Source organism: Mastomys coucha, unplaced genomic scaffold, assembly GCF_008632895.1.
Source record: "Mastomys coucha isolate ucsf_1 unplaced genomic scaffold, UCSF_Mcou_1 pScaffold14, whole genome shotgun sequence".
NCBI classification, from domain to species: domain Eukaryota; kingdom Metazoa; phylum Chordata; class Mammalia; order Rodentia; family Muridae; genus Mastomys; species Mastomys coucha.
In genome coordinates this window covers 88,406,599-88,430,563 of record NW_022196896.1, presented here as the reverse complement: position 1 = coordinate 88,430,563, position 23,965 = coordinate 88,406,599, and the positions used below count along the sequence as shown (strand labels likewise).

At 38.7% G+C, this 23,965-nt stretch overlaps 1 protein-coding gene across 3 annotated transcripts in view; it reads right to left on the bottom strand.

Annotated features, from left to right (window-relative positions):
* Positions 1 to 23,965, bottom strand: part of Pard3b (par-3 family cell polarity regulator beta) — a 997,480-nt gene that overhangs the window by 421,299 nt on the left and 552,216 nt on the right. For all 3 annotated transcript variants that reach the window (XM_031367697.1, XM_031367695.1, XM_031367696.1), the window contains exon 11: positions 10,307 to 10,492. In XM_031367697.1, the coding sequence (XP_031223557.1) occupies positions 10,307 to 10,492 (186 nt within the window). The remainder of the gene's footprint in view (positions 1 to 10,306; positions 10,493 to 23,965) is intronic.

Genomic DNA, 23,965 nt, shown 5'->3' with positions numbered 1-23,965 from the left:
GTGTTGGTCACACAGGATTAAACAGGCCACACAAAGAAGTGCATGTTCACTTGAGAGCAGCCTTGAGAATCACAAAACAATGGGATCAATAAAGAATGTGTAACTGTTTAGAGGCCTGCCTGCCTCAGGGGAACTTAATGCCTCCTCCTTCTGGCTTTGGAACTTCACTTAACCTTTACCCTGATTTACCAAGAAGGAAATCTCTCTTCTGCTATCCAATTGTGAATCAGGCACACAAAAGAATAGGATTAAGCCTCTGTGAAATGGTGAGATGGGTAAGACAACCACAGCCTTAATGGTTTAGTCACATGAAATGAAGCACAGCTGGATCTGTCCCAATTTGTCATATGAGAGGAGGGCCACTGGGCTGAATCCTGTCACTAAAATTCTCCTAATGTGGCTGGAAGCTGATGTGCAGCTTTTGAGGATGAGGACGGAGAAAAGTAGGATGCAAGACAGGGATACTAGTGCTGTTAACAGGAAATGAGGCAGTGTTAAGATCTGTAGAGGTCTGTCAGCTGGGAGGACACCTCATCTACCATGGAAGGAAGAGGAACAATAAAAACTGGAGGAACCTGAGAAAGAATTTAATGAGAGGGAAAACGTGAGAAGAAAACAATTGTCTATAAAAGCTTGTACCAACAGCTACTAATATAAACTTGTTTCTAGCCACACCCTAAGTTTCAGCCATCTCTAAAATATTCAAGTAGGATGTGTTTACCACAATGAAGTCCAAAACAAGAAGACAGGTCAGGTGACCCACCCCAGAGCCTCTGGAATTTTTTTTTCTGAGACAGCCACATTTATCACATATGTCACTAGAGAGTTGTGGGCACAATAAAAACACACACACTCTCGTTTGCAGAAGTGGTTGTCCTGTTGTTATTGGTGTGTGGTTCTTGCTCATAAGATAAATGATGGGTAATTTCATTAATGGTAATACCAGGAAGACCTTAGTGTCTTAACATTTAGAATACTATTGTAGAGATTTGAGCTTAGAAAGGTCCTCAGAGGTCATCTTGTCTAACCCTTTCCATTCACAGATGAATAATACAATGCTCTAAGAAGACATCATTTATCTAGCACCTATTAAGAGAAGGCACTTCCATATATATTCTGACTGGCTCAGCTGGTTTAGAACAAAGGAGGAAAAGAACCGAACAGTCCATGTCCTGAACTCACTAGGGTGTTCTAGCTACATGAATAATAGTGACTCATTCCAGAAGACTTCAAGAAAAGACTTTCAAGACCAGTGAAGACAATATGCCACAGGTATCTACAGAAAGATATCAGTGTTTGAAATCTAGGGACATACACAGAATGTATAAAGTATAAGAGATGCCCAAGCAAACTGTAGGATGTCTTCTGCTAGATATCTCCTAATATGATGCTGCTTAAAGAAAGAATTGCATACTCAAAATAAAACATATCCCTCAAGAGCATGCATACTTTTTCACTTTGAAATAATTTTCACCAAAGAAGTTGGTTTTCTATGACACATTTTTATTAATACTATGTTTAGATAATTATTTGGGCATGAGAATAAAATCCCACAACTTTGTATAAGTGAATATAAATACCCGAGTCTTTTTAGGAAGCTTCCTCCATCAGAATCTCAGCCATGCTTATATTTTTCAAAGAAATAAATCTTGGGTTTGCAAGACGGCTGAGCGGGGAGAGGCACTTGCCACTTAAGCCTGGTGATGGAAGTTCGGTTCCTGAAACCCACAAGGTAGAAGGAGAAAACTGACTCCACAGAGCTGACCTCTGGCTTGCACATGGGCGATATGGCATGTGTGCTCACATAGACAGACATCATACACACACGTGTTTACAGTAGTAATCATAAATAGTTTTCAAGACAAAGAGCTTTCTTCCCTCTCCTCTTATCAGCAGAACCCTAAGCAGCAATGTCGAGGAGAGGGAATTAAAGGGGAGTACAGACAAACAGTGACTCCCTCAGGATACTTTAGTGAAGACATGAAAAACTTGTATGAGATGTAAGTCTCTCTCTAGCCTGTGATGGGATGGCTTAGAAAGTCATCAGCCCTGGCCACTTATCATAAAAGGAGGGATCAAGGGCTCAGAGACAAGATGCAGTAGTATTATAGCTCCCTTCTACAAGAATATCTGTGGAAGCATTTTGTATGAATTCTTCTAATCACTTCTTTCAATGATCTTGTGTTATAAATATTACTCCCTCCTAGACAGGGATGGAAAGACAGAGGATCAGTTTCCTTAATTGATTTCAGAAGGGACTTAGCATAGCCAGCTCTTCCTATCTCTCCTCCTTTTTCTTTGTGTGAGACAAGGTCTTGGTTTGTAGATCAGGCTGACTTGAGGCTCATTCTGTACCCCAAGCTGGCCCCCAATTTACAACAATCCTACTGCCTCAGCCTTCCAGTGATGAAGATAGGTATGTGATCCTTTTATGCTATTTTGATTCCTAAATCATATTTCTAGAAATGATTAAGGGTACTAAAATATTGATAAAATATTTAATAAGGTTCTACTGTGTAGTCATTATGCTTAATCTCTCTAAATGCATAAGATAATTGAAACCTTATGATAACAGTATTTCTTAAAAGAAGAAATTGAGTCTGAGAGGGGTGGGATTAATTGTTGCCAGTCATGCTCTAGGACGAGATCTGAACCAGGTCTGGGTCACTCTGGAGTCTTGTTTCCAGGCCCTTGGCTAATATTCCTTAATCTTTATGGGTTCTTGGACCTCTCTGAGCATCTAATAAAATTTACGAATCCTAGTCTCTTCAAAGCAAATATGTACACCAGGTTCCTCCGCAGTTGCACACTTGGATTAGAGAATTCTTTGTAATGAGGGGCTGCCATATGTGTTGCAGGATATTTCATGCACCTCCCACAGCACTTCAATGACTTCCAGAGGATCCTGTGACCTCCTGGCTCAGCTCCTGGTACTCAGCTCCTGACTACTTCCTCTGTTCTGATCTGGTGACATTACGTGGCTTGGTGCACTTCTGTTGGTCTGCTTTTATGTAAAACTGTAGTGATGCAAAGGAGAGACTAAGAAAGTCTAGGTAAAAAGTGGGGCTCAGCAGAATATTCCAGAAGCATAAAAGCTGGCTTTCCCAGGAAGAGTTGGCTACGGCCCAAGGTCAATCCACATTAGTCTAGGGTGTTGAGTGGATTAATCATGACCAGATGTTGGCTCCTGCCTCTGCATGTTTCTAACAGGACCCTTGGTAAGGCCTCCTGAGATATTATCAACACCCAGGGCCCAAGCCTCAAAGTCACACTTCACAGTTTCTGTCCCCTGGAGCAGTGGATACTCTAGGCAGGTGGCATTTGATTAGCAAGACAATTTCCCCAAATGAATTCTTTTGAAAGCTCTAAAACTACTCTATGACAATATCTACTTATTGAAATTTTGAAAACAAAACAAAACAAAACAAAACATAAATGTGTTTTTCCAGTTTGTTGTAATTTCAAGTAACTTTGAAAGGACATGAGTAGCTTGGCAGTGCTTTGGAAGCAAAGGCAGGCGGATTTCTGAGTTCAAGGCCAGCCTGGTGTACAGAGTGAGTTCCAGAACAGCCAGGGCTAAACAGAGAAACCCTGTCTTGGGGGTTGGGGGGAATGCAAAAAGGACATGAGTAAACAAGCAGTTTGGACCACGCTGGATGCCTGTGATGGTCACGTTACACTGCCATACCCATGTGAGATGTTTTCAATTTCCATCATCTGCCCTAACACATCTAAGCTGAAGGAAGAGAGCTACTCTTCCCAATGAGAGCCCTTCCTCATGTATGTGACTTTGTCCACATGCTTCCTCCTTCCCAAAGTTCCTTTGCATGTATTTGATAGCTCTCTATCCTCTCTAGCAAGGCTTGGCAGCCATCTTGCTCTAACAGCTATTCTCCAGAACAACTAACTCCTTTTCCCAGCCTTCCTGTTATTATGGCTATTTGTCTAATGCTACCCTCATGGAATCAGTTTCTCACACATTTAGCTTAGTATCCTTAGCTTCCTACATTATAGAATGAGATTTATTCTGTGCCTCTAATTTATTATAGATTGCCTAACTCACTCTAGAGGCTAAAGAAGTGCTTGTTAAATAGAGTCATTTGAAAGAAATCTTTTAGTCAGGTACATGGGGACTGGTGTAAGTTTCATCTATAATGAAGAAACCATTTAATTTATAAACTGCACCTAAGAAGAATTGATGAGCCAAGGCTGGTTTTGTTACTTTTTGTGGACTGGCCCCATCTTCACTCACTCCTCTATTTGTAAACTTTTTTAATTCAGTTATCATTTGAACTCCACTCCATTTGTGGGGAGCAAGCCAATAAACCCCCAGCATCTTCAGTATTCAGATATATTTCCAAGGGAACTAAAAAGATCTTCTTCAGAGCATAGGGACACACACACTCAAAATCATTTTGATATAATACTTTAAAGATATAGCCTAATTAATCTCTTTTGTTTAAAACCCCTGGACAAATTCTGGACATACATACAAATGTTGCGACTTACAGCTTCCTATAGCCACTCTTGCCATTTTCACAGCAAGAGAGTTTGAAACGGCCTGACTTAGAGTCTCAGACGGATTCACCGGGCTCTAGCATGGTAATAACATTCTGTGGTGCTTGTTTTACATTTTCCTGTTTCCTGTCATCTCAACTCCCTTTCCATCCCTTCCTATCTCCTTCTGGATTTTGTACTCTTAATTTACTTTGGCCTAGAAAAGCAGATGAAGAAAGCTGGTTAAGGCATATGTGTTATACATGAATCAGGAAAATTCTGCACGAATGCATAAACAGATTAGAATCTCAGAGATCTTTCCCATTGAAACTTTATTGTATTTAGTTTCTTCTTCTTCTCTGTGCTTTTGGGTTTCTTTTTTTCTGGGGTGGGGAGTAAGTATGCTTATTAGTTTTGGATGATGAGAATTACCTGAGGTACTCATCTTTTGTTACCTATCTACATCCATACATAATTTACATGGACAAGTTTAGCAAAATGTCAGGTTTTATTCCAGGAGCAGTTATGCCAATGGAGAGACAACACAATATGGCCTGAATATGTGGGAAAGCAAAAAGAAAAACAAGGAGAGGTCCAGGCTGCACAGCCCCTTTAAGGTACATTCTCAGTGAATGTAAACTTTCCATCAGGCCCCCTCCTCTAAAAGAGCTCCCTAGCTGTAAGCTGCACGCCACCATGGGATTTTGGAAGGACATTTAAATTATAAACTATTTTTTAAATAGGTACTAATTTTAGATCCAAAGCACCATCATCATGATAGATCAATTTGTATAGATTGCCTTTTTCCTTAAGACTATGACATCACACATGCTTTCACGCTTCATGTGATCCATGGTATCCAAAATGCACACTGAGATGATAGAGTTCCAAAGCTTGCTCTGGACAGACCAAATGCACTTTTTATTTGTATTTGCACACATGAAAATGTCAGAAGTGATAAAGATTGGCAGGCATAGCAATAATGGAGGCTGACACGAGATGAAACGGTACAATGTTAGAAAGTATGGGATATGACCATTTTGTGAAGTCCTGATGTTTAAATGCACAAATGATGACATGAATTAATAATGCCTGCTAAGAGTTTCAAGGCCTTAAAAGAAAAGTGACCCACAAGTATTTTCCTTATATTTTTGGCTAGTGATATCCTTTTATTAAACATAAAATCATAAAATTCTTACTACATATGTCGATTACAAATCTCTTGGTTTATTTGAGGACCACTTATCAGTGCTCAGTTTGTGGAGCTGAAGATATACAGTGTAGCTGCTCACAGCCCAGACTGCCTAGATCTCTGTTAGAGGTACAAATTTGAATGCCACCAACTACCAGTGACACCTCAAAGTCTTCTTGCAGGTAGGAAATGTATCAGTTTTCAGAAAAATGGAGGGCTGAAGAAATCATTTAACATCAGTGATCCTTTAAAAGCTGTCCCTTTTATCTTCCTTTGGATTCATTAATTATAGATATGCCACATGATTTATAGATACTGGCAAACAGAGGTGAAAATGACTCAGGCTGGGTGCTCTGGGCTGACTCTGCTAAGAGGGTGTGATGCCACTAAATGCTCCCCATTATGTAGAAACCTCATATCTGGTCCTTACTTCCAGATCTACTGCTCATATTCATGGTCTTCCCCTTCAGCTTGATCACAGGAAAGTGCTTGTTGTGAATACTTGTACTAGTTAAAATTCTCATGTCCACTCTGAAATAGTGAAGACTCTATGAAATTCTACACCTTTGAGAAGAATCACTCCAAATTTCTTGAGCACGCAGAATCAAGTTACTTAAATGATGTCTATTTCACATTCTGGGTGCGTACATTGGCAATTAGCTATGCTAGGCATTTTTCTCATACTTAATTTCACCATCATCAAGTAGTATTTATTAAGCACACACTGGGCTAAATTATTTTTGTATAGAGTAACATTCTTAAATGCATTGTCTCTCTGTTTAAGAGTCCTTAAATAATCCATCTACCGGATATATGACATTTGTTTCCCTTAGCAAAAAAAATTAATAAAATAAAATTTAAAATTTAAAAAGTTCTTAAATTTGAATTTTTATGTTATGATTTCAGGGCTTCAGTAGTGTATCTTCCACTCCTAATATCAGTATATTAAAATGTTAAAAGTATAAGCCAGAACCTATATGATATATTGCTTATGATAATGTTTACATCTTCCCTAAATTTATAAAAAATTATCTTTTCTAAAAATCATTTCAGAAAATAGCAGCCCAAGTAATTATAAGCAATAAATATAAAATTAATAACAAAATAAAATATATTAAATTTTATATAATATAGTTCATTAAAAGCAAAGCAGAGGAGAGTCATTGAACTTAAAAATATTTAGCAAGTCTTCAAAGTGACTGTATTAGACTGTGCCTGTGTGACCCCAGAGAAATACAAAGTCAGGCATTAACATAGATTTGGAAAAAGGGATATTTTTCCAAATGCAGAACTGATGTTTCTTTCCATTTAATATTGAGAACAGTACATTTTACTTGAAGTTTCAACCACAAATATGAACTTGAAAAGAATGTTCCTCAAGGACATCATAATTTCACCCCAGTTATGGTTCTTGTCTGCAGAGAATCTAACATACTCTTATAGTCAGTATACTTTGTTTCTAGAGGTAGTTACAGTATCCTTTGGTACAATGCCCAGGAAGAATGACAGAAAGGAAAATAAAAGCAGAAGCCAGCAACAGGTACACTGTGGAAGCCTATTAGCATCAGTACTCCAAGAGCTAGCCTGGTGCTGGTGTGGTCCACGCACTTTGTGAATGATGTGATACAGCTCACAGAGAGGCTTCAGAGGCTTCTGCAAGGAACTACAGACTGCATTTCTGAGTGTTATTTCCCTTGCTCCACTCCTGTCTGTCTGTCTGTCTCTCCCTCCCTTCCCCCCCCTTTTTATGTGTGTCTGTGTGTCTGTGTTGCATGAATGTATACACCAAAAAGATGGAGCTATAGTATGCCTGCGCATCCCTGCTGTGTAGATGTGTGTGGAGACCGAGCCTGACAACAGGATGTCGTCTTTCTGCTATCACTTCTCAATCTCTGGGCTCTCTCTCTACTCCCCCCTTATTTTCTTGGGTATGATGTCTTACATAGTCTATTCAATGTTCTGAGTTAGTTAAGTATTTGGAGAGTTCTGAGTACAGTAGCCCTGCAATTCAACTTGCCTTGAAAATAGCTCAAGGTCCTGCTTGTTCCCCAAAGAGCACCCAAAGAGCTGCATGCATCTAGAAGCAAATAGAGGTTTGCCTTTTTATTAGAAATAACCCAAAGAGGAAACAGAGAGGCTTGAAAAGCAGTAGCCTGGTAGGTGAGAGAAGAGACAAAAGGTCCTCAGTTAGAATCAGAGACATTCTGAGATGTTACATCTGGCAGTAGCCGGTCTGCCTTTGTTTATATCAACAGACACTCTCAGGAGAATACAGCACTCAGAATCCACAGGAAGAATTTGGTCATACTTTTCAAAGTAGTTTAGTTTTCAGCAATCCACCTTCCCTTAAGGGAAAAACACCTTGAGAAGCAATTAGTGGCATGAAGGGCTAGGAGACAAAGATTGCTCCAGTAGAAAAAAAACTACTTTGTTGATTTCAGGTAAAATCCTAGGGCCAGATGCTAGCATGGATGTCCCCAGTGCTCAGCTTCCCTGCCCCAGGGACAGGACAGTCTGTTACATTTGTTTCTCTTCAACCAGGACAGGAACAAAGTCTCCAAACAATTTTTGTAAGACCTAATCCAGATTCATGGAACAGGTGGCAATTTTCTGAGGAGTAACAGTGGATTATTGGACTAGCAGGAAAAAAATTAAAAAGTACAATTTCCTCCGTCTTAATCGGGTTCCTATGAATAAAGCTCAGGCCTGTGTTTTGCACACTGAATGAGGTAAACAAGACAAATGGGTACCAACCATTCACAACAAGGCAAAAGTCATGATTGATGCTGCTTACTGTTTAAGAACAGCTATAAATATGCTGTCCAATAGTTTACAATGGTGTGACGGTCTGACTCAGCAGACGCATGTCAGGAAGAAAATTTACATAAATGTAAAGTGAAATCTCTCTGCGAGAAATAGGACTATTAGAAACTGCTTAGGTAAGGAACTGCTCACTTACACAAACAGATTCACATATTAAATGACATACCAATATCTGCCTGAGCTGAAGTTATTGCCCATTTAAAAAACAAAAGCGAAAGCAAAGATGTCTACTTTTAATTTCCAAGAAGTCATCTCAGTTTCAATTTTATTTTGAATAAATTCTGCAAGAAGAGCTGTCATTAGCACTGAGAAGAATAACAGTGAGTGTCCACAAGCATAGCACCTGTCCTTAAACAAAGCAGACACTTGGACAGCTTGCTAAGGAGGGTGAGCATAACGCAAAACTATCAGGGAGTAGCCCCTGACTGCAACTAGATGACCACAATTAGATGGTCTGGAATTGTTTTCACGCTAAAGCAGTGTAGCATAGGCTATGAGTCCAATTTTGTATTCAGCAAGTCTAGGTTATCTCATAAGAGTGGAGCCTTGAAATCCCTGTCATGTACAATCCCCCATTGATAAAAATGATATAACAAAAATGTGAAGATGAATAAAATTAGAGATTCCATTTTAAATACATCTCATGGGACCTAGCATATGCAAAGCCATCAGTATTATGGATGCTGATGCTTGTTATCATTTGGTTTCCACACCCATCCTGCTTGTCATATTTGAGACACATCCTCATTGTTTTACTCATCTCCACACCCACACTTCTGCCAGTTTCACTGTGGCGACCATATTTTCTTTCCCTTGACCTTGGATTCAGTCTTAGGACTATTCTGACCAACTTTGTCTGTGTAGTGTGACAGTGCGACCCTTCAGAGTCCAACCACTGTAAGGTATCTCCCATGGCTACTAGCCCTCTGATATCTATTAACCTAATGCTAAAGGCTTGGTAAATATGTAGGACATATTATACCTGTAGACCCACAATGTGACAGAAAACACCCAGCCTGTACTAGAACCTCTACTACCACCAGTAGCTGCCCTGCAGAGTCATGGACAAAATAAAAGCTTATTGGTCAAATCACTGAACCTTCATGATTATTGATCATGTGACACAAGCTGACTGAACTGGAGAATAAATCAAAGAATTGCCTATCTCTAGTACAAGTCCCATGCTCCAAGGAAGGAGACACCAGCTTATTGAAGAAAAAGTGGAAATAGGGGGCACAGAACGACAGTACTTTCCTAAAGCAAGAATGCTAAGACCTGATTATTCTAGTAAAGTCTAAGTAGGCCCTCTCACCTTTGGTAAGAGGGGATACACATAGTTAACAGGAAGATCACTTGCAATGGTTAACATTCATTAGAGGTTTTGTTAGATACCAAGCCCAAGGCTCTTCATCAGTAGCTCTCAACCTTCCTAATGCTACAGCTCTTTACAATAGTTCCTCATGTTGTGGTGACCTCAACCAGAAAAGTCTTTTGTTGCTACTTCATGGCTACAATTTTGCTGCTGTTATGAATTGTAATGCAAATATCTAATATGCAGAACATCTGAAATGCAACCCCACAAAGGGGTTGCAAACTAAAGGTTGAGAGCTGCTGCTCTATGTGCAGTATATCTTAAAGCACAGAGCTAGCTCATAAGCACTACAAACTTTCCTGACTTCCTAAGTGAGGAATCTGGGCTGGTTTCCATCCTTTAGAAATTGCCTCTGTCTGGGCTTCCAAGCACCACAGTCCCAACCCCAGGTACCAGCGCCCAGGCAAGCATCACACCCTTACCTTGAAAGCAGCACCTCCATGGATGATGGATTTGATAAAAATCCCCAAGTCAGTTCCAGTTTCTCGAGATTTATTCCCTTTCAGGCTAACCCCAAGGCCAGCGGAGCCAGAATCATTCAGGGGGATCTCCAAGGTGAGCTGCTCACTTGACTCCAGGGAGAGCGCATAACAATCAGGTTCTCCTTTCTGTTGGGAAGAGTGAAGAGAGGAGGGCTGATTATCAGTTCACCTTCTCAGATGACCTAAAGCAGAAGCAATTGGCAAGAGGAGGTGTCTGGAACTCCAAGAGTTAGATTCCTGCCAAAGATAGGGTACCCACCCTCCTACCCTCTGTAACATACAACCATCATATCTACTACACCACAAAGTGCTCTCTGGGGATAGAATTTAGTAATGGTCAAAAAAAAAACCACAGCTTTATGAGGCCAAACTGTAAAACTTGAAACATTCTGTAAACACTTGAGAACTCAGTAGGCTATTTTAAATAATTAAATAGGCTGGATGTTAAACTCAACCAATGTCAGGTTTCAGAATATTCCTAGACATTATTCTATCTCATGGATATCTTAGTATATAGAAATTTGTGAAAATTTTGGAGAAATACTACTTATATAATTTGAGATATATCATTTAGCATAGAAGCCATAGTATTGGTGAAGATTATCAATAGGGGACAGAGCACAGAAAAAAGTTCATTTTAAAGTTAGAGAAATGTTTTTAATGGATTTAAATCCATTAAATTTAATTGAAATTGAGTTTAATTTCACCTTATCAGAAATCATGCTTTAAGCTTATATCTTTGTATAGCAAAGCCCCCTAAAGATAAATAAGCTCTTAGATTGCAATAAAAAAGTAATTATGCATAATAAATATTCATGTCCTCTATGACAAATGACACCAATCCACCAGCAAACTAGTCTCCAAACAGACAGAGCAAGGTGGCAAAGGGCAGGCTTATGGCCAGCTCTCCTGGGAGAAGTATGTGGCTAGTCATACCCAGTACAGAGGGTTTTCAGTTATACAGTTGTGAGAATCGGCACGTGGTATGCACGTGACAAGTGCCTAAGTGCCCCTCCTGCACCTCTTCAAGCTTGCAGGAATGTGAAAGGGCCACAAGTGCTTAACTGGAAAATTTGAAAATGAGATACTCCTGAAAACCATCCACTCAGGCTAGGCTGGCAGTTACTTCCTCTCTGTAATTACGTCTAGAGACTCTCGTCTTAAGGTCACTTTGAGGTGGCTCCTCTGTAAAATTGAGTATTTAAAACATCATCACTAGTGTCTGGATGTCAGTCTCAAATTCGTATAAAATCAGAAGTAGCAAAAGAACCCATAATTAAAACAGGATTAAGGGGTCTGATCATAGCCAGAGCCACTGACCTGACATTTTCAACCCCTAACAAAAGAGACAAGAACCCACATTTAACGTGTAAAGAAATGGTTCTTTCAATTGCGTTTTTTTTTTTTTTTTGTATATGAGGGTTATTGGAATGATTCTGACAAAAGGTTGGTTGTTCAAAGAAATGAAACTGCATTGCCTCATTTAATAAATCTATGGTAGGTAGGTTTCTCTCTCTCTCTCTCTCCCTCTCTCTCTCTCCCTCTCTCTTTCTAGATGTGTGTGTGTGTGTGTGTGAGCTAACTCATTGTATTGTATTAGCTAAGAAGCAAATCCATTTCTGGAGTCAAAAGTTACAATTCCCTGGTTGTTTTTCTTTTGTTGTTGTATTGCTTTGTTGTTGTTTCTTTTCCTCTTAATTGATAGAGAACTGGTATTCTTTACCAATACCTCTGTACTATTCAGATTCCTCATTGAAATGCCAGAGCTATAAATATAAACAGCTAGTCTTTGCCTTTGTCCTCCAATCTACCTAGTTTAGAATCCATAACATTTTACAGTCATTTATGATTTTGAGCCTCTCTGGGATTGGGTTAATTTAAGTCTAATAAAGAAATACAGAATTAAACTATAAATTAAAGGACAATTGTTCCCACTATAAGTTGTGAACACTTTAGGGTGTAAAACTTGAAAGTTCTTTGGGTACTATTTAGAGAAAATGATTTAAAAAACCAAACTGCTTAAGAAATACACTTGTACTTTGTTTAAGAATGGGATAGGAGCTGATAAATACAGTCCTAGAATGCATGATTTCCTGTGGCCAGTATACAGTGTCAGTACATATGCCAAAACAGCTTGGGATGCCATGTTGTAGACGACTGTACATTCAAGTAATTTATTTTATGATCAAGGAGTTTGCATTTGACAACTGTATTTGATTAGTAAGATTGACATTTATTATTGTTTTACTCTAGTACCTTCAATTTGTTATCTAAGTGTGGAAACAAAATAGAGATCATGCAGAATCATAGTTCCCTTTTCATTTCAAAGTTAACTCCCTGACACGGAGGAGCCAGAAATACAATAGAAACAACAAACCAGAGGCTGCTGATGAGACAATTGACCCACTCCAAGTACTTGACACATGCTAAAGCACTCAGCTTCACTATGACCCTAAAGGTTTCTTTATTATCAGGGCCATTTTACAGATAAGAGATCATGGTACACTGCAGCCAGGTACTGTGCTAACAGACCACAAGACTTGTAAGTACAGAAGTGCTGGGATGCCTAAGCAGCATGACTCCTGGCTCAGACTCTTACTTATTTTTACTGAAAGGTCCTGAGCTGTTAATAAACATGTCTATGTTGTCTAATTCCTATAGTCATTTTAGTGAAAGCACTGAAAATTACCCATGATCTATGATTAAAGAAGTTGTGAAATATGTTGTAAATTGGTTATTAAGTGACAAATGTTTTCTATACTTATAGTGTATATTACACATTAAAATATGTCTACAAGGCTGGGAAGGTAGTACAGAGGAAAATGTGTTTGCTGTCCAAGCAAGAAGGTATGAGTGAAGATCCTAAGCATCCATGTGAAAGCTGGGTTTGGCTGCATGAATCCAGAATTTCAGAACACCCAAGTGTACATACAGACATACCCCATATAAATATATACATGCACACATAAACATTGAACATATTAAGCAAATCCCTAGATACCTATTTTTGTGGGAAAATGGAAATAACAACTCTTAAAACCTGTTCTCATTGAATTTTAAGGATGTAATACCATCAATATGAGTTACAGTCACCATCCAAGTAGTGCAACGATCCCTAGTTCATTCTCATGAGCTCTGAAACTTTGTAGATTTTACCAATAACTGCCCATTCTTCTCATCCTCTGCTAATGTTTTGTTGTCTGCTCCTGAGTTTGATTTTGTCTCTTTTAAAATATTTTTGTTCCTCTTTTCTTTTTCTTAAACAATGGGCTTTCATTCCAAATCCCACCCAGCATCAAACTCAGGGCAGTCTTCCTGCATCCATTTCAGGAGTGCTGGGTTAGAAATTTGGATTACAAGTATGAGTTGCTTGCCCGGCAGCCTGGTTCTTAACTACTATGCCACTATACATCCTTGTGTTCCAGATTTGCAACCCACCATGGCATGACGTAGTCCAAGGACATTTCAAGATTAATTTCTATAATGAAAGTAAAATGATACACAATTTATAGTCTATGCCAACTACAGACATGCTTCCCATCTTTGTTACACTGTAACGGACTCAAGTCATAATTAGGGGTTTCTAATAATGGCAAATTCCCAATGGTGAAGGAAGCCATTACAGTAGTTAACACAGCCATTTCCTCTCTTAGAAATAAATGTTCCTTTACCTAATGTACAAAGGAAAAAAAAATCAATATACTGAATGTCTCCTACCAATAATCCTGGTTCGAACAGCAACTCTGAAAATTAAACTCACACCTTGTCAGGCAACATTCTGCAGCAGATGGGGAGGTGAATAAAGTACTTGTCAGTAACTTTAATGAAGGACATCAGAGGTGGGACCAACCTGGGGTCAATGTCACATCCAGACTACAGATGATTCCACCTTGTGTCAGGAGAACCCCTGTCTTTTCCTCCTATAGATACCTGCAACTCCACACCAAAAACATGGGCATAGCAAGGGACACTTGTGAAACACACTTCTAATTTGCCTCTTCATTATCTCTTATAGCTTGTCAGTACATATCAATCCTTTGGACACAAAGTCCTCAATATTCCCAGGGCCAGGATGGGATGGATATTTAAAATGTCCCCACTATGCATCCCTAAACCTAACATCACAGCTTCTACTAGGTGCTAGTCATATGGAGTCCTCAGCTTGGGCCTCCTTAAGCTTGGCACAACAGACATTTGTGCTATGGACTGTCCTATGCAGTGTAGTTAACCACAGCCCTGTAGGCTCAGTAGTGTTGCTCCTGCACCAGCTGTGACAACGAGAAATGCCTCAGGCATTGTCATATGTCATCAAGGGTAAAATTCTATCCAGTTGAGAAATCACTGGCCTTGAATTAACATTACAAAAATGTAGCCACATTAAAAAATGCCTGGGTCTAAAAAAACATAACAGAAGTTGCTGGCTGCACTGTTATTACTAATGTGTCCCTAGGTCTCAAAGACAGCAAACACCCTGCAAACTGAGCCTGCCTTCAAGTCCACAGGATCACGTCCAACACTTGGTTCAAATGGACTAGCATAGTCATGTTCTTGGCTATGTTTATGATAGCTAATTTCCAGAGGCAGGTATTCAGTGTCTATGAGATGAACAGAGTATCTGTGGTCTGTAGCTGTGTGTGCTGGTGGGCAACGGTACATTAATTGGTACAACCCCTAAATGATTTATTTTACATGTACAAGAATCTAAGACCAAAATATGTGACTATCAAGTACAGTCTCTGAAGCTAGTTATATAACTACACTAACACATTTGCTACTTTGAACTTTTTATTTATTAATGCTTCAGTTGTATCAGAGACATGCTGTACCATATGTGTGTGTGTATATATATACATATATATATGTATATATGTATATATAGAGAGAGGGAAAGAGAGGAGAAAGAGAGAGAGAGAGAGAGAGAGAGAGAGAGAGAGAGAGAGAGAGAGATCATCCCATCTGCTGACTACTTAGCTGCTTGTCCCAGTTTTTCTTGCTGGAAATAAAAAAATTGCTAGAATGGATTGTTTACTACTACTGCAGTGCTGCTATTTTCTTTTCATTCTATGTTTTACAATATTACTGAATTACTACAAAAGGAATATGTTTTAAAAAGAATGCATGATGCTATACAACCACTTACTATATCATTATACTGCTAACTATGGAAGTAGAAAAGAAACCTTTAATGGCATGCATGTACACACACACATACACACATATAATCTATTGAAAACTATACATAGTACATATTCTTAAGTCTATTGTATGCATTATTTAATTCTCTATATTATATAGAGTATGTGCATTTTCTGTGTCTTCATTTACATTTTTATTTTTTTTTAAGATTATTCATTTTATTGTATATGAGTACACTGTCGCTGTCTTCAGACACACCAGAAGAGGTCATCAGAACCTATTTCAGATGGTTGTGAGCCACCATGTGGTTGCTGGGAATTGAATGAGGGACCTTTAGAAGAACAGTCAATACTCTTAATTTTTGAGCCATCTCTCTAGCCTTGGGTTCACATTTTTGAAACAGTTGTCTCAGACTGTATACTGGCTAGCTTTGTGTGTCAACTTGACACAAGCTGGAGTTATCAGTTATCGCAGAGAAAGGAGCCTCCCTTGAGGAAATGCCTCCGTGAGATCCAGCTGTAAGGCATTTTCTCAATTGGTGATCAAGGGGGTGGGGGCCCATTGTGAGTGGTGTCATCCCTGGGCTGCTAGTCTTGGGGTTTATAAGAAAGCAAGTTGAGCAAGGCAGGGGAAGCAAGCCAGTAAGCAGCATTCCTCCATGCATCCACTCCTGCAGGTTCCTGTCTTGACTTCCTTTGGTGATGAATAGCAACAATGGAAGTGTAAGCTGACTAAACCCTTTCCTCCCCATCTTGCTTCTTAGTCATGATGTTTTGTGCAGGAATAAAAACCCTGATTAAGACAGACTGCAAGTGATCATCACAAGTGACCAATAGTCATGGTACCTTTCCCAAAGTTTGGCAGCACTGTGGTCCAGTACCCAAACCTTTATTATCTATTTATCTATCTACACACATTCATCCATTGGTCCATCTATCTACATGCAAATATGTATACACACAAACACACACACAAACACACACACACACACACACAAACACACACAAACACAGAAATACAAGCACAACTACAGAAAGTTTCATGAGACAATAATTACAAAGAGTACTCATAATTCATTTTGGCATTTCTATTAAATCTTGATTTTTTAGTTGATTACAATGTACTAGATTAAATCCATATCCTAATAATATATAATAGTTTCATTTTGGAAATCACTTCAAACATGTATATATGGGAATTGTTTTTATTAAAGAAAGAAAAAAATAGCAAATGTAAAGACAAGTGGCAAATAAAGTTTTAAACACTTTCAAAAGGTATTTTAATGCTTCATCCCACCCACTTAGAACCCTAGGCTTTCACAAGTTATCTTCAAGTTCTTACAACACATCATGTCTATAGGAAAATCTACATGCCATACTAGATGGCTATAGAAAATAGTAAATATGTCATTCCTTGAATAAAGTTACTTCTCATTTATTTTTTTATTTTCTGTAATATTATTTATATATACCATATCATATAAAATCATATGTGTAAAATATCAGAGTACGTATAATAATGGAAACAAAACAGCAGATACACACAGATACAGATACACACAGATACATACACACACACACACATACACACACACACACACACACCACACATCACACCACAAACTGAATAACTTGTTGCATTTGGAATTCAGAGAAGAGCCAGGGCTACTCCGGCATGAATGACAAGAGCTACTCCTTGCTAACTACAACTATTCAATAATCTTCTCTCAGCATTTACTATGCACACCATAGAATGCAAAATGCCCAGTTTACAATACACATAACTGGTCAGAACGTCAATGAGCAATACAGAGACCTCTTTCTGTTCATCTTTGCTATGTGAAGAGGAGGGGTATGCTTAAGAACAGGAGACAGGAACCAGAAGTGCCTGCACAGACCTTCCTGTACACACTAACCCCCTCTATAAAACAAACAGCAAAAGTAATTGCTTGGTGTGAGAGGAAAAAAGAGCAACAGGAAGATGGATGGGCAGGAAGGCATCCCTGTTATTAGTTTAAGAGTGTTCCAAATGGGGCCATCCAGACTCGCAAATGTCCTATATTGCATAGTGCTTGATTCACGCATGCAAGTGGTAATAACCCAGCCTTTCAAATCCTGGGGGAATGCAGCAGCCCACAGGGCCAATGCTCAATTTCCCAGAAGCCCAGGTCAGACCTGAAAGCATCCATGCTGAACCTTTTATGGCCCTCATTTCATTAAATGCTGTGCTTGGGGCTCAGCAGGAACAAGCTCTGGATGTCTTTGCCTTGCCTCCCAGATGTGTAATTAGCCTGTGTTGTAAGCAGCTTACTTTATGCAAGAATTATGTTTCACATGCAATCATTTTGTCAGTTACAAAAACTCAGACAAAGGGTTTAAAGAAAAGAATGAACATTATTTTTATATATAAAGCAAGAACCCATACCTGGTACTTCTGCCAGAATATTTTATAATAAGCTTAACCATTGTTAACTTTTGCCTAAGTAAATTCTACGGAATTCAAGGGATAAAACCTTTGTAATAATAAACAAAATTTCACCGCAGTGAAGGGATAGGACACCTGCAAGACACTTAGTTTTCTGACTTCATTTTAATTATTATTAATAATCCTCTGAAAAAGCCTTAGGTCACTATTTTAAGCATAAAAGGTTTTTGGTTAATTGGATTATATAAAATTCAGAATGTGAGTATCCTCCTGCAGTGGGAGCAGAGGCTCTCCCAGCAACAGGGAGCCATCTTAGTGTTGATTGTCTTTTCAGAGACTATAGAAATGGAAAGGCTGTGAGATGAGGGGGCACAAGACAGGCAAGTTGTGGCCTAAGGATGTCCTTTAATAAACGGCAACTGTCTTTTCTCTTTACAGCATCTGCCAATGTAAGGACAGAAGTCAGAACACCTGTTGATCTGCACATGGGCAAATGAAAACCACTTTAAAACAGTTTCTCCCTGTAGATAATGTACACATTTCAACAAAGAATCAGAGGTGATAACGAGGATTTGCTGTTGTTTGATTGGCTTATATTTTCCATTTTTTTGAGGTTGTTTTATAATATCTCTCCCTTCCTTTTCCTCCCTCCAAATCCTCCTATATATCCCCCTCTGCTCTCCTTCAAATTCTTGCCTCTTTTTTTCCAACTAATTGTTATTGCATATATGTACATATATATTCTTTAATATAATCTACTCATTCTGTGTGTTGTTACTTGTGCATATGTTTTCATGGCTCTGAACTATGTGCTAAATTGCCTAGAATTAACTGCAAATTTAATACCATGTTTTCAATCATAAAAAAAATAACAAACAAAATGAGTCAATGTTAGCATAAGTAGGAGAAAGGCTCAGAGAGTAAAATGTAGGCAATGTTGGTATGGACTCTGAATGGAAGGAAAAACAAATGTAGATTAGCTTACCAGTGTCTATTTTGAATTTATGTCTTTATTTTGACCTCCCAAAGTTCATAGATATTCATATTAGTTAATTTTTTTTACCACTGACATAGATGAAGAAAACTAGAAAAATTATTTATATTTGAGGTTTTTTCTTACTTGTTAACATGCATCCCCTCCCATTAAAAGCTGATATGATAAGGAAACTAGCAAAAGCAAGAGTTGCAAGCTACACAATGTGCTAAAAATCAACCAACCAACCAACCAACCAAACAACCAATCAAACAAACAAACAAAAACAAAAGTCTGATTTCAGTAAGAAGAAGGTTAAACTAATATCCAGAAACAAATGTCAGGAAATGACCACTCTTCACTGCCTGTGCAGTATAAAATGACCTTCAATGTAATGCTGGGTCAAAGTATACAAACTACCAGGAAAACCGAATCAAGCAAACATGTCTACCTGGAATTCTGCACTTGTAATCCCAGTGCTTGGCCAGGGGAGGCTGAGTGATTCTAAGCCAAACAGCAATTGCCAGAAAAACCTGGACTACGTAAGATTCTGTTTCAGAGAAACATAAACAACCAAAACAACTACCAGTGATCTTCTCCTCTTAAAACAAATAAATCTGAAAAGCAGTATAAGACATTAGAACCTCAACAGCATACCATCAACACGAATATTTATAGTATTTGTTTTATATGTATTAAAATGACTAATAAAAATGAAATGAATAAGTATTTTATGTCAGGGAAAGTATATATGTTGGTGTTTTAGAATTCAAATAAGCTATCTGATTTTTTAAAATTAGTACTTGCCTTTGTTAATATTGAGAAATGATGATTCTTTCTGTTTTGCATTTATTCTTTCATGTTAGAAAAGTAGATTAGCGAGCTCAGTGTGAGGGTGAACACCTTAGATACTAGTACACAGGACTGGCAAATCTCTGTGACATCAAGGCTAGACTTGTCTAGAGAGAATATTTCAGGCTATCCAGAGCTATATAGTGAGACTGTGACTCAAAACAAACAAAGCAGCAAACAAACACCCAGTAGATTAGAAAAACTTTATATTAAAATTGCCATAAATACTTAACAAGCAAAAATTTACTGGTTGAAATGCAAGAGTACATAATTTTTTCTGATGTATTATTTTGTGTGGACGAGATATACTTGTATGTGATGGGGGAGTGGCGTATATGTAAATGTGGAAGTCAGAAGAAAACTCTTTGGAACTGGTTCTCTCTTCCCACTTTTTGTGGGGTCTGGGGATCAAACTCAGGTGCCCAGGCTGGCACAAGTGCCTTTACAGCTGACTCACGTTGCTGACTCAAGAATACATGCATTTTTATGAATGGAAGATGGAAGAACAAACGTACAACATAACAATTCAGTGACCTACAAAAGGAATTTTAATCCTAGGTAGAGAAGCCCATTTAGACACTGGGTTCTTAGGTATTTCCAACATATTTCCAACAGATTTGGATCAGAAATCCATGGTGTTCCAGGTTAACCATCTCTAAGAGATGGAGATATATATATATATATATATATATATATATATATATATATAGAGAGAGAGAGAGAGAGAGAGAGAGAGAGAGAGAGAGAGAGGAGAGAGAGAGAGAGTGTCTGAGTGGGAGGGAATTCATCTCTCACTATGATTGATTGTTTTTCTGTGTAGCTCTGGATGCTCTTGATCTCACTCTGTAGAATAGGCTGGCTTCAAACTCAGAGAGATCTGCCTGCCTCTGCCTCCAGAGTGCTAGGACTAAAGGTATGCCACTGCTAGACTGCAGCTCTCATTATGTGATACACATGCTTTAGGCAACCTGTGGTCTGAGGATTATGGGAGGTATATAGAACACTGGTACACATTCATAGCTTGAAAGAAAGCTTATCTGAGGCCAGGCTAGACCAATCAAAACCCAGCTAACCTGCAAATTTATGAGGCACAAATAAATATTTGACTGTACACAACACAATTTGGGAAAAATTATGGGAATACTTTCATAGCAACAATAACCTGACAGGGACATTCACTTCTAATTCTGGGTAGATTTCTTTTTTTTTCTTTTTTCTTTTCTTTTTCTTTTTTTTTTCTTTTTTTTCTTTTTTTTCTTTTTTTTTTCTTTTTTTTGGTTTTTCGAGGCAGGGTTTCTCTGTATAGCCCTGGCTGTCCAGGAGCTCACTCTGTAGATCAGGCTGGCCTCGAACTCAGAAATCCACCTTCCTCTGCCTCCCAAGTGCTGGGATTAAAGGCGTGCGCCACCACGCCCGGCTCTGGGTAGATTTCTTTTCTCCCATCAATGTGTTTCAATTAAGGGACAAGCCTGTCTGTACTCCATCATGAAGCATATCAGTGTATGGAAGATGTTTAAAATAAATGTTCTCTATCATACATTCAAGAAATTCTGTATTAGGGAATGCTTTGTACAGTGGCATTCAGTTAGAGAACAAGAAAGCTCCAGAGGGAAAATCTTACAGGTTACCAGCAAAGCCTCAGATACCTTAGAGCACTCTGGTTAACCCTTTCCCTGCCATTATTTCTTTATCATGATTTGTGAACAAAGCCTGTGATGGTTTGTATATGCTCAGCCCAGGAAGTGGCACTATTAGAAGGTGTGACCCTGTTGGAGTAGGTGTGTCACTGTGGGTGTGAGTTTTAAGACCCTCATCCTAGCTTCCTGGAAGCCAGTAGTTTGCTAGCAGCCTTCAGATGAAAATGTAGAACTCTCAGCTTCTCCTGCACCATGCCTGCCTGGATGCTGCCATGTTCCCTCCTTGATGATAATGGACTGAATCTCTGAACCTGTAAGCCAGCCCCAATGAAATGTTGTTCTTATAAAGAGTTGCCTTGGTCACAGTGTGCTCACAGCAGTAAAACCCTAAGACAAAGCCATTTCACAATGAGCATGAGCTTCAAGCACAGAGTGCCACAGAAGTAAATATGTCACACAGAAAAGACACAGAGCCTGAAGCTCTTAGTGTTTAGGAGTCATTCCTGAAGGGAAAGGGGAGTTAAGTTTAGTTTCCTATAACTACAACATTTTCTTCTCTCCCTAACCCTCCTTCTCTTCCCTGTTCCCTCCCTCCTTCTATTCCTTCCTCTGTCTCACCCCCCCTCCTGCTGTTGGATAGGGAGGTTTCCATAATAGTTAAAGACAACAAATTACAGGTTACTTTCATTGAACTCTTAAGAGGTATAATGGCTACTGAATGGCATCTTCCCCCATTAGAGTCTAAGTACAAGGGCGGTCTATAGAGCAATCCCCATTCCAAGCACATGCACCATTATTTAGGGTATAATGGCTCTAAAAAAAGATACTACAGTCTTTTTCCCCAACTCGAGAACTTTCAGGGTAGAACTGCATCTTACTTTCCCTTATTGTCTACAACTGAAGCAGTAAATACTCATTTCTTAGGTCAGAAAATAAGGCACATTAAATTCTACCACAATGCAGCAAGAGTGCTAGTGTGGCCTGCAAAGGGGCACTGTTTGTAAGTTAAAAATCAAGAAAGAAGGGAATATTTGAGGAGGGGTAGGGAAATGGAGTTTTTGTCAATTGGCTAATGGTTGTGAGATAAAATAAATGATAAAAACATAACCATTTTTACCCTGTGTTTTTTTCTGTTGTCTGAGCTGCATCTAATGTGACTCCAGCAGGAAACCAATCCTGTAAGTCTGCTACTAATGATAAATAATTCTAAATTCCAAACCGAGATAGAGGAATCTCAGTGGGTAACAACCATTTAAAATTCATAGTGATGTTTACTATTGTAATGAAAATGTTCTTAGTATATATAATATGCCATTTGCAGATAGACATATAATTTGCCTTTTATCTTAATAATTAAATCAATTACTCTGTTTAAATTAATTGTTAGACAAAAGTGACTATAAAATAAGAAGTCATTTAGGTCCTATAGAGGATGAGAATTCATCCAAATTAAAATGTGAATACCTCTTCCTATTGTTCATTACTTGACAGACAAATTGAAGGTTGAAGGGAATCCACCCAGAGTTGATTCATGAAGGAAAGTATGTGAATCTGCAAGTCAGCCATTGCTCCAAAACATAGTACTTGACAAAATTATCCCTAAAGTGGGTTGTTACACAAAGTGAACTGCATACGTACGGTTTGTGTTTCTACAGGTTGGCTGGAGTTTAATTAGCACAGGTCGGGCTCTGGTGCACTATATGCTTGCCTCCGAGCTACTGATGAGGGATGTATATGCTCTCCATGTCCCAGTTACTCACATCCTCACATTCCTCAGACCATTGGATACCCAAATCACATGATAAAGACATAACCATTTGACAGGTAGCAAAAGTCAAAGTGCTTTTCAAGTATTTGGTCACATAACATCTGCTCACATCAGACAGCCAAATACACTGACATGGTTAAGAGACTGTATAGTAGGGAAACAAATATAGACTCTCTAATGATACTGAGATCTCAGCAAGAGTGTAGCAAAATAATGCTACAATATGGATGTGAATATTTGAATTCCACTCACCAACTGGATGCCATTGTTTTAATGCATAGCTCTTATACCAAGGGCCAATGATAAAACACACAAGGTTTATATTTCTCTTCCTGGATCATGCCCTCACTGACACAGTGACACTTCCTGTTGTCTCAACAGAATTGGCTTGTGGGCCTGTGATATTTTCTTCTGATGAAGAAATCGGGGTGATCTCCTTCATGACTTTTGTGTTCCTGAAGGGAGAACTGGTGAGAGGGATGCAGCTCTTTTAGAAGGGTTAAACTACTGGCACTGCCTTTCACTTTTTATTGTTTTTCCTTGGTACTCAACTTCTAAAGTCTCTTCTTCCTTGCTATAGTATGTCTATGAAAGCAAGACAAGGGTAAGGAAATACATTTTTATTGCTTTCATTCTGGTAAAATCAGCATGTAAATGTGAACATTTTAAAAGTTCAGATAGAAAACATTGACACAACAGTCAAAGAAAATGCAAAAAGCAAAAAGCTCCTAACTCAAAACGTCCAAGAAATCCAGGACACAATGAGAAGACCAAACCTAAGGATAATAGGTATAGAAGAGAGTGAAGAC